Source organism: Bos indicus x Bos taurus, chromosome 10, assembly GCF_003369695.1.
Source record: "Bos indicus x Bos taurus breed Angus x Brahman F1 hybrid chromosome 10, Bos_hybrid_MaternalHap_v2.0, whole genome shotgun sequence".
NCBI classification, from domain to species: domain Eukaryota; kingdom Metazoa; phylum Chordata; class Mammalia; order Artiodactyla; family Bovidae; genus Bos; species Bos indicus x Bos taurus.
This window is the reverse complement of record NC_040085.1, coordinates 20,995,663-21,012,906: the sequence shown is the minus strand read 5'-3', so window position 1 is coordinate 21,012,906 and position 17,244 is coordinate 20,995,663. Positions and strand designations below refer to the sequence as shown.

Below are 17,244 nucleotides of genomic sequence, written 5' to 3'. Positions count from 1 at the left end.
ACTCAGCATGTCCTCTAAAATAACCTAGAGAGAAAAATAGATTGTCAGTTAGTAGGATGGGAAAGGCTACTTATTTTCTAGACTTTGGTTAAAATTTATCTCACTGAAATTTAAATTTCATTGAAATTTAGCATCTACATCTGAAAGTGAAAAGTATAATTGGGAAGATAAATTTTGGTAAAATATTCAGGGTAGTGTGCCCAAAAAGAAGTAAAATGCCCAAAACTGTCTTTCCAAGATCAGATTCTTATGAATGACTGAGAGGGTTCTTTCACAATGAGCAAGTGAGAAAGGTAGACAGCAAAATGAAAGGCTGAGAAAAGATTGTTGGGCCACCTAGAATCTAGCTTTAGTCTGCTTCTCCAGTGAAAAGAATCTGGATGGGTGACCAACAACATCTGTTATAAGTTAATAACCAAAAAAGTAGTCTACCTAGGAAGATGATGGTGAACAGATACTGAAATCCAGAACAAATGACATGGCACAAAATTACAGTTTCTCTGTGTTAAGCATAATGATTTCTTCAAGCGTCAGTTGAACTTAAAAATAAACTAAACTAACTTTTTAGTTTATTACTCTAAAATATGGGCTTCCCAGGTGGCTCAGTAAAGAATCTACCTGAAAATGCAGGAGACCCAGCTTCCATCCCCGAGTTGGGAAGATCCACTGGAGAAGGGAATGGAAACCCATTCTGGCGTTCTTGCCTGGAGAATTCCATGGACAGAGAAGCCTAGCGGGCTACAGTCCACGGGGTCGCACAGTGTGAGATGTGCCTGAACAACTAACACTTCCACTTCACTTTTCAAGTATGTATTGGAACAAGATTTTTTAGGAGAGAAGCTATACAGAAGGCCATATAAAAAATACCATGGCATGATCATTCAAATGCAAAATAAGCACATAATTTACCATTAGTTAGGATTACAATTAATACAATTCATTTAGTAAACTGAATCTATTAGGAAAAAAATGTCAGGGGAGTGTTATGTGAGAAAGGGATTGACCAAAGTTTCTACTTTGGTGGCAACCCAGACTCACATTCTGATTTAATGACCTCTGAACAAAGGTTTTTTATAACTCAAGTTTATCAATAGAAAATATTTACCTTCAACTATGCCAATGGATTTTTTGAAATATTGCCATAAAAATTTTAAATGTATCTTTTCTAAAGTGAAAATAAGCTATAGACATGTTAGTACCAACTGATGTGAAGTTAAAACTTTAGAGATCACCTTTAAATGGAATTGCTTATATTGCTAATATTCATCCTGAAGTAAATTAAGAATTCCTTTCCAGCTGGCTGGTGGAAAGGTAGTTATATCTTTCTCTTTCCATTTTATCTATTTCCCTTGTCCTCATTTTACTTTTAGGCTGTTGAATCTCCTTTTTTTAATTTTATTTTTTTATTGACATATAGTTGATTTACAACGTTGTGTTAGTTTTAGGTGTACAGCCAAGTATTCAGTTGTACACACACATACACACATACACACATACACACACATATTTTTCAGATTCTTTCCCTTATAGATAATTACAAATATGGAGTATAGCTCCCTGTGCTATACAGTAGGTCTTTATTAGCTATCTATTTATATATAATAGTGCATATATGTTGATCCAAAACTCTTAATTTATCCCATCCCGCCCCTTTCCCCTTTTATAACCGTAAATTTGTTTTCTATGTCTGTGGGTCTATTTCTGTTTTGTATGTAAGTTCATATGCACATATGTTGCATCTTCTTTTATCCTTTGAAATCTCAAGGGTGGTACCAAGGAGAGCAGGTGAGCAAAAATGAAAATCATTACCTCATCATGAGCACTGGTTTTCCCTTCTCTCATACTGAGAACTAAGAAGTATAGATAAAGGATGGAAAGCAAGAAGATTTTTTAAAGGAATTAGGTAAGTCACATATTTGCTGTGAGAATGGGAACATGTGACAATAGTTTCACAACTAACAAATAAACATAACCTCCATTATATTTATTTAATTTCTAAGAAAAAATATTCTGATATTATATGCAAAAGACCGTATTTCAGCCACTCAGTCTTGTCCGACTCTTTGCAACCCCATGAACCGCAGCACACCAGGCCTCCCTGTCCATCACCAACTCCAGAGTCCATCCAAACCCATGTCCATCGAGTTGGTGATGCCATCCAGCCATCTCATCCTCTTCTCCTCCTGCCCTCAATCTTTCCCAGCATCAGGGTCTTTTCAAATGAGTCAGCTCTTTGCATCAGATGGCCAAAGTATTGGAGATTCAGCTTCAATATCAGTCCTACCAATGAATACCCAGGACTGACCTCCTTCAGAATGGACTAGTTGGATCTCCTTGCAGTCCAAGGGACTCTCAAGAGTCTGCTCCAACACCACAGTTCAAAAGCATCAATTCTTCGGTGCTCAGCTTTCTTCACAGTCCAACTCTCACATCCATACATGACCACTAGAAAACCATAGACTTGACTAGATGGACCTTTGTTGACAAAGTAATGTCTCTGCTTTTTAATATGCTGTCTAGGTCAGTCATATGGAGAAGGCAATGGCACCCCACTCCAGTACTCTTGCCTGGAAAATCCTATGGACAGAGGAGCCTGGTAGGCTGCAGTCCATGGGGTCGCTAAGAGTTGGATACGACTGAGCGACTTCACTTTCACTTTTCACTTTCATGCATTGGAGAAGGAAATGGCAACCCACTCCAGTGTTCTTGCCTGGAGAATCCCAGGGACGGCAGAGCCTGGTGGGCTGCCGTCTATGGGGTCACACAGAGTCAGACACGACTGAAGCGACTTAGCAGCAGGTTGGTCATAACTTTCCTTCCAAGGAGTAAGCATCTTTTAATTTCATGGCTGCAATCACCATCTGCAGTGATTTTGGAGCCCAGAAAAATAAAGTCAGCCACTGTTTCCCCATCTATTTGCCATGATGTGATGGGACCAGATGCCATGATCTTAGTTTTCTGAATGTTGAGCTTTAAGCCAACTTTTTCACTCTTCTCTTTCACTTTCATCAAGAGGCTCTTTAGCTCTTCATTTTCTGCCATCAGGGTCATGTCATCTGTGTATCTGAGGTTATTGATATTTCTCCCGGCAATCTTGATTCCAGCTTGTGCTTCTTCCAGCCCAGAATTTTGCATGATGTACTCTGTATATAAGTTAAATAAGCAGGGTGACAATATACAGCCTTGACGTACTCCTTTTCCTACTTAGAACCAGTCTGTTGTTTCATGTCCAGTTCTAACTGTTGCTTCGTGGCCTGCATACAGGTTTCTCAAGAGGCAGGTCAGGTGGTCTGGTATTCCCATCTCTTGAAGAATTTTCCACAGTTTATTGTGATCCACACAGTCAAAGGCTTTGGCATAGTCAATAAAGCAGAAATAGATGTTTTTCTGGAACTCTCTTGCTTTTTCCATGATCCAGCAGATGTTGGCAATTTGATCTCTGGTTCCTCTGCCTTTTCTAAAACCAGCTTGAACATCTGGAAGTTCACAGTTCACATATTGCTGAAGCCTGGCTTGGAGAATTTTGAGCATTACTTTACTAGTGTGTGAGATGAGTGGAATTTTGTGGTAGTTTGAGCATTCTTTGGCATTGCCTTTCTTTGGGATTGGAATGAAAACTGACCTTTTCCAGTCCTGTGGCCACTGCTGAGTTTTCCAAATTTGCTGGCATGTTGAGTGCAGCACTTTCACAGCATCATCTTTCAGGATTTGAAATAGCTCAACTGGAATTCCATCACCTCCACTAGCTTTGTTCGTAGTGATGCTTCCTAAGGCCCACTTGACTTCACATTTCAGAATGTCTGACTCTAGGTGAGTGATCACACCATCGTGATTACCTGGGTCGTGAAAATCTTTTTTGTACAGTTCTGTGTATTCTTGCCACCTCTTCTTAGCATCTTCTGCTTCTGTTAGGTCCCTACCATGTCTGTCCTTTATTGAGCCCATCTTTGCATGAAATGTTCCCTTGGTATCTCTAGTTTTCTTGAAGAGATCTCTAGTCTTTCCCATTCTATTGTTTTTCTCTATATCTTTGCATTGATCACTGAGGAAGGCTTTCTCATCTCTCCTTGATATTCTTTGGAACTCTGCATTCAAATGGCCTATGTCTCCTTAGAAATTTGAATAATTTGACCTTTACCTTGAACTTAACTTTTGTCAAGGTAAATCTTTCCAAAGCTAGTTTTCAATAATTAGTTTTGTACCGATTGGAATAAGAGACATGGAAGATAAATAATAGCAAAAGTAGAATTTCAACTGTGTTTGAGAGAGAAATTTGCTAAAAGATGAATATGTATAATGCAAGGGAACAATTTATCAATAAGAAATCATATTGTTTCATCAGTTTTGAAATTGCTAATATTTCACAATGTTAGTAGAGATATTATTCAATCAATATCAGTCCAACATTTGGGATAATCCATAGAATAACCATGGACTTTTTAAAATAGTCAGATCTAGTCTGAACCCTGTTACTTGTTGACCTTATGCCTTTTACCTAAATTTATTTCTGTTTCCATGTCCTCATCTGTAAAAAAGACAACACTCAATCTAATAGACTTGTAATCAAGTCAGAAAATATACCGAAAGCAATTAAAATTTTGATAGTGCATGTTTAATAAATATTAGTTATTTCCCTTCTTCATTCATTAAAATGCAACCTAAAGCTCTACAGTTTCCAAAACTTACTGGCAAAAATCTTAGTGAATGGCCAACCACCTTCTGTAACCAAAATACATGCGATAACCTTTCTCTGTGGGCTTCCCTGATAGTTCAGCTGGTAAAGAATCTGCTTGCAATGCAGGAGACCCCAGTTTGACCCTAAAATACCTACTGCTTATATTTTCTCTAAAATAATAAGTAGATGCTTAGCAACCCTATAGGATGTAGAGGCAACTGAATTATCAGACTTGCTTCTTGCTTTCCACGAGCTTAATAACCTTTTTACCTTTCAATTCTGCTTTTATCCAGGAGGCATTTAATATTTTAAAAAGACTGACAAGAGGTAGTTACACGTTCTTTTAAAGCACCTTTGGAATTCTGTAACCTAGGGTGGATTTTCACAAAAGGAGGTAGTAAAATTGAAAGATTTGAATTTTTCAGTTGGGATTAGTGAAATTGAAAAATCAGGGAAAGGAAATAAACTGAGTTACTCTTTTTGAGTATTAAAATATAGCAACAAAAAAAATATAGCAACATATTTTTCATCCTAGTCTGGATGCAATGTCCTTCCATTAATTTTTTCATGATAGTAATCCTAAAGCTGTGAGATTCTCAACACTTATAATATTACAAACAGAAACTTGGACTCAGAGAATTTAATAGATTGCCTGATATAAACACTGGTTGAGGTACACAGGGAGATACTCCAAGTTCCTTCTTCTACCTAATGTTGCCTTCCTTTTTTCTCAAGTTACGAATTTTAATCCTGTTAATCCCATAATAAATGAGTTTTATATCACTTCTCACTGGGTACATAACTCTTTTCACTTCTATCTCTATGCTAAAATTTGTCTTAGTATGCAATACTCTCTCTGATATAAAACATTTATTTTCTTAAATGTTAAGAGCCATTTAGTCAGGATAGCTGGAAGTTCTTCATAATCAAGTAGCTGTCAAAGCCCTCTGATCTCCCAAAGCAGACTTGAGAGCATCTCTGAGACACAGCATCGTGATGATATGTCCATTTGTTAAAGAAACTGCAGAAAATCCAGTAGGAATAGAATATGAGGAGAAAACCCATGAATGATCTCTTTAAAGTTCAGAAGTTAAATGAGCCATACTCAGTTCCAAGCATAACAGGCATGTGTGAGACAGAAACAGATATAGGAACACATGTACACCTGTGGCAGATTCATGTTGATGTATGGCAAAACCAATACAATATTGTAAAGTAAAAAATAAATAAATACATAAATTGAAAAAAAATTCTTTTAAAGAACAGAGTCCCAGAGAATATGAGATAACTTACCATACACAATTTTCTCTAAGACCAGATTACTTTTTACTCTTCTCTTCTAATATATGCTTGAGATAATATCCATTGTTGGATAGAGACAGTATCCATGCAAGAACTTTCCCTCAGCCTGACACATATTTACCACTGGAAGGAATCCCTTGAGTGAAATTTTCCTATTCTCTATTTTGGACAGAACAAGAATCATGAAAATAATTTGCATTGGACATCTCTTGGGAACTTATTTGTTAAGAGCAATAAATTTTGCATATTCTGATAATCAAATTAGAGAGACAAGAAAATCCACATATAAAGCAGCTAAGCATTAACCATAAGTGAAGTTTTAGATTATTTTTCGTTTAACGTGTAAGTACTAGGCAGATGTCTTCTGCAATCTTAGTCTCTAACTAAATCTAAATCATCAGATACAGTTAAGGTTTCATTAATAGTTCCAGTTCCAAGAGAAATCATATCTTGGCCACTATGATATGTGGCCACCAACAGAAAACCTTGATGTGGATGGCATGCTCTAATGAATGCCTAATGTTTTCTAAATAGACAGGTAATGTTGGTTGCCTGACTAATTTGTTTCAACATTATCTATGATTACTTCAGGTCCTGATAGTTATGCACTGGATGTCAAACTATTAAAATATCTTCAAAAGAACACTGATATTAGCATAAAATACATTTAATTTGATCTTTTGGGTCTTTAAAATAATTTTATTGTGGTGTAATTAATATATAACAAACAGCACATAAAGTGTGCAATTTGATAAAATTTGACATGTGTTCAACAATGAACATCATCACAATCAAGATAGTGAACATATCCATCAGCCTTTATGTTCCTTGATAACCCCTCTTTAATAGAAAAGATACATGCATCCTGATGTTCATTGCCCAATTATTTCAGTGGCCAAGATACAGAAAAATTTAAGTATGCATCAATATATGAATGGATGAAGAAGATGTAACATAGATATAAATATATACACAATGGAATATAAGTCAATGAAATAATTAAATTCTGCCTCTTGCAACAACATGGATGAACTGAAATGTATTACATGTAATGAAATAAGTCATACAGAGAAAGGCAAATACTGTGTGTTATCACTTATATGTGATCTCAAGCCATTTCTTCAATGAGCTTCCTAAGAAGTCTCTCATAATGAGTTGTAACCTACATACATCTCTCCTTCCCTCTGAATTTCTTTCCCATCTGTGCATATAATGTAATATTGTCAGGCACCTTGGTGTTGTCTTTTTTTACTTTGGTGTCCCAGGTGTTGATTTTACAAATAATTGTGGTTGTTGTTTAGTCGCTAAGTCGTGTCCTACTGTAGCCTGCCAGGCTCCTCTGTCTGTGGGATTTCCCAGACAACAATACTGGAGTGGGTTTCCTTCTCCAAGGGATCTTCCTGACCCAGGGATCAAATCTGTGTCGCCTGCATTGGCAGGCAGATTCTTTACTACTGAGCCACCAGGGAAGCCAGTACGGTTCCGGTCCCATCACTTCATGGGAAGTAGATGGGGAAACAGTGGAAACAGGGTCAGACTTTATTTTTCTGGGCTCCAAAATCACTGCAGATGGTGACTGCAGCCGTGAAATTGAAAGACGCTTACTCCTTGGAAAGAAAGTTATGACCAACCTAGATAGCATATTCAAAAGCAGAGACATGACTTTGCCAACAAAGGTTCGTCTAGTCAAGGCTATGGTTTTTTACCTGTGGTCATGTTTGGATGTGAGAGTTGGACTGTGAAGAAGGCTGAGCGCCGAAGAATTGATGCTTTTGAACTGTGGTGTTGGAGAAGACTCTTGAGAGTCCCTTGGACTGCAAGGAGATCCAACCAGTCCATTCTGAAGGAGATCAGCCCTGGGATTTCTTTGGAAGGACTGATGCTAAAGCTGAAACTCCAGTACTTTGGCCACCTCGTGCGAAGAGTTGACTCATTGGAAAAGACTCTGATGCTGGGAGGGATTGGGGGCAAGAGGAGAAGGGGACAATAGAGGATGAGATGGCTGGATGGCATCACTGACTCAATGGACGTGAGTCTGAGTGAACTCTGGGAGTTGGTGATGGACAGGGAGGCCTGGCGTGCTGCGATTCATGGGGTCACAAAGAGTCGGACACAACTGAGCGACTAATCTGATCTGATCTGATCTAGTATCACCAAGAGGTAATAACATCTAAGTAATCTTTTTCCTCTTTAGTCTTTCAGTGTAAAGAGTTTGCTTTTATATGTTAATTGGGAAGTCACACATTCCTCTGAAGTATTTTAGTCAATAAGCTTAAATATTGATATTTCTCGCTCTTTTCTCTCAAATCTAAAGACTTCTACCATACTGCCTTTCTAAACGATACTTCCAAATTCTCCAAATTTTTGTCATCAGTGTCCTACAGTTTCTATATCTCAACATTTGCCTCACTGGGGTCTCTGAACATCCCCTCTCTATTCTCCAAAATATGCACAATGATATTTGAAATATTCCTATCAGAACTTTGGCTGACATGGTGTGTCTTTTTTGTTCCACAAACAGTGTTTTCTGGAAACTTTTGGAATCTATATTTCAGATGGGCAAGTTATTTGTAAATAATGGGCCCTCAGAGAAGTTGCTACTTCTCTTTACTGATCCCTCAGAGAATGTGCACTAATTTAACTTTATAAAGAAACTTTGGCTTGGAAGAGAACTTCTCTAAAGCTACAGAGGCCACGTCTCAGGAGAACCTGTGATAAAGAAAGTGAAATCTTAATTTTGTGAAGCAATAAACTCTTTATCCGGCTAGAGACAGAAGGATATGATTTTTTAAACAGGTCTTAGAGATCTGGTCAACATTAAAACCACAGGTCTTTCTTTCAAGCATAGCAGAGAGTCTTGACACCATTACGCCAATCCCCTTTTATCCCCATCTCCTTATGATTTCCTAATGCTCTTGGACTTGGAGTGATTTTAAAAGGATTTAGATTACTAAAAGATGCACACACTTTTACCAAATCATTATGAAAGACTTCTCAGAACACTGATGTGGAAAATAAGTGGAAGAAAATTACTTTTGAAAATTTTGTGTTTGTGCTGAAAATATAAGCCTTCATAACTTTTAGGACTCACATGCCTGCATATTGCCACAAAAAAAATTTTTAAGAAACTCAGATATCTGGCATCCTTTCCATGAGAATGTAGAGTAAAAAGAAATTTGCTTACAACAAAAGAAAGCATTTGCCTTCTCTTGAATCCTGGAAATGTTTTACTTTTAACTAGCTTATAAGTAAAATCAATCCCAAAAATCCCAGAAAAAAAATACTACAAAATACAGTCCCATACCTAGCTGCTTTTTTCTACACAATTTTAAGTAAAAGACTAAGTGCAAACTGAAAGCCACTGATTTCTAACGAATCACTGTAACATCACAAAAGCCAATGTCGGTAAGTAACATTATGCTCTTATATTTTTATGTTGCAGAAAAACAGAGGTATTGCCCTTAAAATGGTTACTGCCAACTTACTGTAAAATATGTCCATTTATTTTTCACATTTTAGTGATATGATAAGGAATATATTCAACTGAGATGTAAATTGTAAAATCTTCTCTGCTATTTGACCATAAGATGGGTTTAGTAAAAAAAAAAAAAAAAAACTAGTATATTTATGGTGTTAACTTTGTGTTACATGCTATACAGAAACTGTCACAGATCATCTCTGTCCCCAAAATAACAAGCTTACAAAATATGTTTAAAATTCTCAAGTTCTATCAAAGTAAGGGAGAGATTCAGAAGCAGGCAAAAGTTTGTTTCTGTGCCACCAGTTACCTATTATGCCCAGAACTCAGAGTATATAGCCAAGAACAAGCAGACTATATTCTCTTCCCAAATGATGAATTTTGGAAAAATATCTTCTCCTCATTCTCAAACAAGAACACATTTGAAACTAATTCTAAATAATAAATACATCTCTTTTGAACTTTCAGGTTACTGATCCAATGAACATCTCTGAGCCAGATTCCAGCTTTGCTTTCGTAAGAGAATTTATACTCCTAGGTTTTTCTTATGAATGGAAGATTCAGAGCCTCCTCTTCTCACTCTTCCTTACAATATATGCTCTGACCATAACAGGAAATGGGGCCATTATTTGTGCTTTATGGTGTGACCAGCGACTCCACATCCCCATGTACATATTCCTGGGGAATTTCTCCTTCCTAGAGATCTGGTATGTCTCTTCTACAGTCCCCAAGATGTTGGTCAACTTCCTCTCACATAAAAAGACCATCTCCTTTGTTGGATGTTTCCTACAATTTTATTTCTTTTTTTCCTTGGGAACGACTGAATGCTTACTTTTGGCTGTCATGGCTTTTGATCGGTACCTTGCTATCTGCCGTCCCTTGCACTATCCTAATATCATGAATGGGCATCTCTGTATCAAACTGGTCCTTATCTGCTGGGTCTGTGGATTTCTGTGGTTCATGATCCCCATTGTTCTCATTTCTCAGATGCCTTTCTGTGGACCAAACATCATTGACCATGTTGTGTGTGACCCAGGGCCACTGTTTGCATTGGCATGTGTCTCTGCCCCCCAAACCCAACTGCTTTGCTACAGTTTAAGCTCAATAGTTATCTTTGGTAACTTCCTCTTCATCCTTGGGTCCTATACTCTTGTCCTAACAGCTGTGTTGCATATGCCTTCAGCTACTGGGAGACAGAAAGCCTTCTCCACCTGTGGGTCTCATTTGGCTGTGGTATCCCTGTTCTATGGCTCTCTCATGGTAATGTATGTGAGCCCAGGACTTGGACATTCTGCTAGGATGCAGAAAGTTGCAACTTTGTTCTATGCTATGGTGACCCCACTCTTCAATCCCTTTATCTATAGCTTCCGGAATAAGGAGATAAAAGCAGCCTTGAGGAAACTTCTTGGGAGTTTCAACATAATGTAAGACATAGTAGATGATCCATCCGTTGTATTGGCAGGTGGTTTCCTTACCACTAGCAATATACGCCAGTACAAATTTTAAAAAAGAAGTTTTTTTTTTCACTCTGTTGAATAGTAATGGTCAATGCTAGCCTAATGACATCCAGACATATGTTGTTTCCTTTACATATTACCCCTTTCTGAAGCCTTAAAGGGCAGGTTCTAATGCCTACATAGCAGCATCAATCAAAGTATTCAGAAATGTAGTATTCTGAATACTAATATCTTCATCAAAGTGTCGCCAAAAATTTGATTGTTCCTATAATGGGGTTTTAGGTAACATAACATCTCCACCTAGAAACTGGAGAGAGAAATGGTCTTGGGAATATACTACTTAAGATCAAAGAAATGAGTGACATTTCAAGGTTATTTGTTACTAAAACAGTGTTAAAATAACATTGAGGGACAACTTTAAAGAAAAGCATCCAGAATTCAATCCCTGCAATAAAGCTATTTTCATTTGTATATATGCTTCATTTAATATAATGTCAAATTTGTTCCATATTATGATGAGTCTATAATTATTTTTAGAAACTATAATATTCCATTCAAATATGTGTCATGGATTGTAAGTTTTTACGTAGTGAAGTGACTATTCTCCAGAAGGAAAATTGTTCCTCCAAGTCCCTTGTAGCTGACTTGTGAAGGATCTAAAGGAATTTTCAGAACGTAGATTAAGAGAAAAATATATGTTACCACTAAATAATAATGACTGCTTACAGAATTAGTAGTCAGGGAATCAGACTCCTGTTCCATCCACTATCAATCCTTTTCTTGAATATTATTTTCATTATTTTATTGTAAAAAATAGTACCTTAATAAAACCTTTATAAAGATTTGCAGTGGAGATACATTGCAAACCTAATTTAGGACTCATTACTTAACCTCAAAAAAACTGCCCCAGAAAATCCAGGATGTAAGAATATTTTGTTTATGTAACAATTTTCCCTGTTTTATTCCTGGGAAAGAGACGATGACTCAGTTCAAAACATAGGAATGCATTTGTGAGTTTTGAAGTGGACATTCCAGGGAAGAAAACTATTTGTTTTTGATGTGAGGGGTGCTCAAGCTCCTAACTCATTCTTACTTATCACAACTCTGCCATATAATCTCTGGCTTCTCTAGTCCATTGAGATGCTTTCTAACTCTATGCCTTTTTCCAGGCTACATGACTTTTAAGTTTTCTGAAATCAAGTAAGAAATGGGTTCAAGAAGAAGTAATTGAGGCAGGAAATATTTCCACCCTGCCCTGGTTAATATGCTAACTGATTTAACACATTAAAATTATATTAATAAGTTAATATGTTTCTGCAGCCACTGGTTTTCAATGACCTCTTCTTATAACCCCAAACATAATGAAAGTATTCTCATTAGCTCAATTTTATAGATTAAAAAGTAAAAAAGAAAGGTCAAATAATTTGCAAAAGCTTGCAGTCACTGTGTCAAAGTGTTTTGTAAATGTTAAAGAGCTTTGCTAATGGAAGAGTTTCATAAAATTAAGTGACAGCAAGGAGATCAAACCAGTCAATCCTAAAGGAAATCAATCCTGAGTATTCATTGGAAACACTGATGCTGAAGCTGAAGCTCCAGTACTTTGACCACCTGATGCAGAGAGCCAACTTATTGGAGAAGACTCTGATGCTGGGAAAGATTGAAGGCAGGAGGAGAAGCAGGCAACAGAGGACAAGATGTCCGGATGGCAGCACATCACTGACTCAATGGACATGAGTTTGAGCAAACTCCAGGAAATAGTGAAGGGCAGTGAAGCCTGGCATGCTGCAGTCCACAGGGTCACAAAGAGCTGGACACAACAGAGTGACTGAACAACAAAGTGACATCAATTCTATAATATCATGTATAATATGCTATTTTGATTGGCTTCATTTATTCATTAATATATGTAAAGAACTTAAGATTGTGCCTGACACAAAACAAGTGGCTCAAAATGTTAATTATTCTTCTTTTCAAAGTAGCCAACAACAACAAGCCCTGTAGTGGTGAATTTGCACATGCAAAACTTGTTAAACTCATAAATTCTTTTTTCTTGCAATGTTATTTTCCCATGTCCTACATGCCCTTATTTTTCCTGGAATCTGGAACATTAATAATGTATGATTTTATAAGTAAATTTAACTTTGTAAAGGAGTTAGCAGCATTGAAGGAGAGTCAATGTTTGGTCAGCTTAACAAGGGTTTAAAGGCAGCTAATAAATATGATGACTCAAATTAAAGGTAAAAAAAATACTGACTTTTTCTTTTTATTTCCCCTGAGGAAACCACTAACCATCACAGTTATTTTTTTTTTTTTTATTTTATTTAACTTTAAAATATTGTATTGGTTTTGCCATACATCAAAATGAATCTGCCACAGGTATACATGTGTTCCCCATCCTGAACCCTCCTCCCTCCTCCCTCCCCATACCATCCCTCTGGGTCGTCCCAGTGCACCACCCCAAGCATCCAGTATCATGCATCGAACCTGGACTGGCGACTCATTTCATATATGATATTATACATATTTCAATGCCATTCTCCCAACACAGTTATTTTTAAACATCACCTTTCTGTGTTCTTTTGAAAGCTTAAGTACTCAGAAACAGACAAACAAAAAGAACACTATCTTCTTACTGTTATTCCTAGTGCTCTTTCTCCCTCCATCTCTCTCTTTTGCTCTGTCTTTGGGATACAGTTTGGCCTTGAAAAAATGTCATATACAAATTATAATGTTATACTGTGCAAGGGTTGTAGAGCAGTAAAAAGTCATGAATGTATGTGGAAAAAATAAACTTTTATTTCCCTGACCCTCAACGAACAAAATCACCTCATACAGTACTTTAAAAAAAAATGAATTATTAATACAAGTGGTAAAAGAAATATTTCAAGATATCCATATTCAAATTTATGAAATTGTTACTCCAAAAACAGGCAAAAAAAAAATCCCAAAAGAATTTCAGTCAAGTCAAGCATGATATGAATTGAGGGAGCCTTCTCTTTGGGACATGAAGTTACCAAAACCCAACCCTGGTTCTGATTTCATGACTTCCTCACAGGACTATCTCAATAGCCTACATCCTCTGGATAAGGAGATAATACCATTCAGGTAGAAATCTACCATTCTATTTCTTCTTCCTTCCTCCTCTACACTTCCCCCTCTACACTACAGTTTGATGGTCAAGTTCTCTCCAGAAAAATCATGGGCCCATCTTTAATCTTCCTAATACAAAGGGACTCAATATTAAGACTAGTGGAAGGACTAAATGGAAAGAGATAGAAACGGTAAAGATAGTGGATTGTACTTACAATAAGGAAGAACATAAACTCTCCTGGAAAACAGAGAAGCATCTCATTATTTCAGACATCAGGAGGTATAACACAAAAGTAGTGAGAACTGAAACCCCCAAACCAGATTGGCAAAGAGAAATCATGAAATAGAAAAAGCTATTAAGAGGGAAAAGAGAAATAAAACCTTTTAAGTTGGAGAAGTTAACAAAGAGGTTAACAAAGCACTCTACTCTTTGCCCTGACAACTTCCCACCTTCAGTTGAAAAGGGTGTCACACTTGTGGATGAGAGGAAGAAAAGATCACAGAGGAAATGAAGATGAGAAAGAGGGACTTCCCAGGTGGTCCAGTGGTTATGAATCCACCTTCCAAGGCAGGGGATGCAGGTTCAATCCCTGGTCAGAGAACTAAGATCCCATATGCCACGGGGCAACTAAGCTCCTACTCTGCAGCTACTGAGTCTGCATGCTCCAGAGCCTGGGTACCACAGTAAGAGAGTGCCACACACCACAACTAGAGAAGCCCACACACCACAACTACAGACGCCCGCACACCACAACTACAGACACCCGCACACCACAACTAGAGAAGCCCACACACCACGACCAGAGAAGCCCACACACCACAACCAGAGAAGCCCGCACACCACAACCAGAGAAGCCCGCACACCACAACCTGAGGAGCCCACACACCACAACCAGAGGAGCCCGCACACCACAACCAGAGGAGCCCGCACACCACAACCAGAGATGTCCGCACACCACAACCAGAGGAGCCCGCACACCACAACCAGAGAAGCCCGCACACCACAACTAGAGGAGCCCGCACACCACAACTAGAGGAGCCCGCACACCAGAGAAGCCCACACACAACAACCAGAGAAGCCCGCACACCACAACTAGAGGAGCCCGCACACCACAACTAGAGGAGCCCGCACACCACAACCAGAGACGCCCGCACACCACAACCAGAGATGTCCGCACACCACAACCAGAGAAGCCCACACACAACAACCAGAGAAGCCCGCACACCACAACTAGAGGAGCCCGCACACCACAACTAGAGGAGCCCGCACACCACAACCAGAGACGCCCGCACACCACAACCAGAGATGTCCGCACACCACAACCAGAGAAGCCCACACACAACAACCAGAGAAGCCCGCACACCACAACTAGAGGAGCCCGCACACCACAACTAGAGGAGCCCGCACACCACAACCAGAGGAGCCCGCACACCACAACCAGAGACGCCCGCACACCACAACCAGAAACGCCCGCACACCACAATCAGAGACGCCCGCACTCTACAACCAGAGAAGCCCGCACACCACAACCGGAGACGCCCGCACACCACAACCGGAGACGCCCGCACACCACAACTAGAGAAGCCTGCACTCTACAACGAGAGACGCCAGCACACCACAACCAGAGACGCCCAAGCACCACAACCAAAGACGCCCGAGCACCACAACCAGAGAAGCCCGCACTCTACAACTAGAGACGCCCGCACACCACAACCAGAGACGCCCACACACCACAACCAGAGACGCCCACACACCACAACCAGAGAAGCCCGCACTCTACAACCAGAGACGCCCGCGCACCACAACCAGAGACGCCCGCGCACCACAACTAGAGACGCCCGTGCACCACAACTAGAGGAGCCGGCACACCACAACTAGAGAAGCCTGCACTCTACAACTAGAGACGCCAGCACACCACAACCAGAGACGCCCGAGCACCACAACCAAAGACGCCCGAGCACCACAACCAGAGAAGCCCGCACTCTACAACTAGAGACGCCCGCACACCACAACCAGAGACGCCCACACACCACAACCAGAGACGCCCACACACCACAACCAGAGAAGCCCGCACTCTACAACCAGAGACGCCCGCGCACCACAACCAGAGACGCCCGCACACCACAACTAGAGAAGCCCACACACCACAACCAGAGACGCCCGCACACCACAACCAGAGAAGCCCGCACACCACAACCAGAGACGCCCGCACACCACAACCAGAGACGCCCGCACACCACAACCAGAGAAGCCCGCACACCACAACCAGAGACGCCCGCACACCACAACCAGAGACGCCCGCGCACCACAACTAGAGACGCCCGTGCACCACAACTAGAGGAGCCGGCACACCACAACTAGAGAAGCCTGCACACCACAACTAGAGAAGCCTGCACACCACAACTAGAGAAGCCTGCACTCTACAACCAGAGACGCCCGCACACCACAACCAGAGACGCCCGCACACCACAACCAGAGACGCCCGCACACCACAACCAGAGACGCCCGCACACCACAACCAGAGACGCCCGCGCACCACAACTAGAGGAGCCGGCACACCACAACTAGAGAAGCCTGCACACCACAACTAGAGAAGCCTGTACTCTACAACCAGAGACGCCTGCACACCACAACCAGAGACGCCCGCGCACCACAACTAGAGGAGCCCGCACACCACAACTAGAGAAGCCTGCACACCACAACTAGAGAAGCCTGCACTCTACAACTAGCACACGCACCATAACAAAGATCCAATGAGGCCCAAAAAAACAGAAAAGAAGATGAGAAAAAATCCTTCCTCAGAAATGTCAACTCTGTCTCCACTCATCTTCATTTCCTCTGTTCAAATGTAAAAAATTGCTCCAGTGCCAGGTAAGCTTTGTGGACAGTGTGGAAGAGCAAGTAGTGAAAACAAACAAGGATGAAAGCAAAAATGGAGACTCTCTCCTACATAGAGATCCTGGACTTCTCCAAGGGAGGCCAGAAGCCTCAAGTTAGGCAGGGGATGGGCAGAGCTTAAGGGGAACATTTGGGTTAAAACTAGCAACATTTAACTGGCCAAATGAGGAACCATCATTTGTGGACAATCTAAGTGATGCCAACAAAGCTGATTTCCTAAGGACAAAAGGACATTCCACAGCCCAGAACTCTTCTGTATTCCTTGGATCTCTATTCTAAGGTCACTGTGTGTTCCTAGTCTGAGATCTATCCTAGGCTCTGGCATGCAACTTGACATTTAGAG

At 40.0% G+C, this 17,244-nt stretch overlaps 1 protein-coding gene across 1 annotated transcript; it reads left to right on the top strand.

Annotated features, from left to right (window-relative positions):
- Nucleotides 1-9,376: 9,376 nt before the first annotated feature.
- On the top strand, nucleotides 9,377-10,883 carry LOC113899587 (olfactory receptor 11H12-like). The gene is made up of 2 exons (XM_027552852.1): nucleotides 9,377-9,382; nucleotides 9,924-10,883. The coding sequence occupies exons 1-2, from the start codon at nucleotides 9,377-9,379 to the stop codon at nucleotides 10,881-10,883; spliced, it is 966 nt and encodes a 321-aa protein (XP_027408653.1).
- Nucleotides 10,884-17,244: the final 6,361 nt, after the last annotated feature.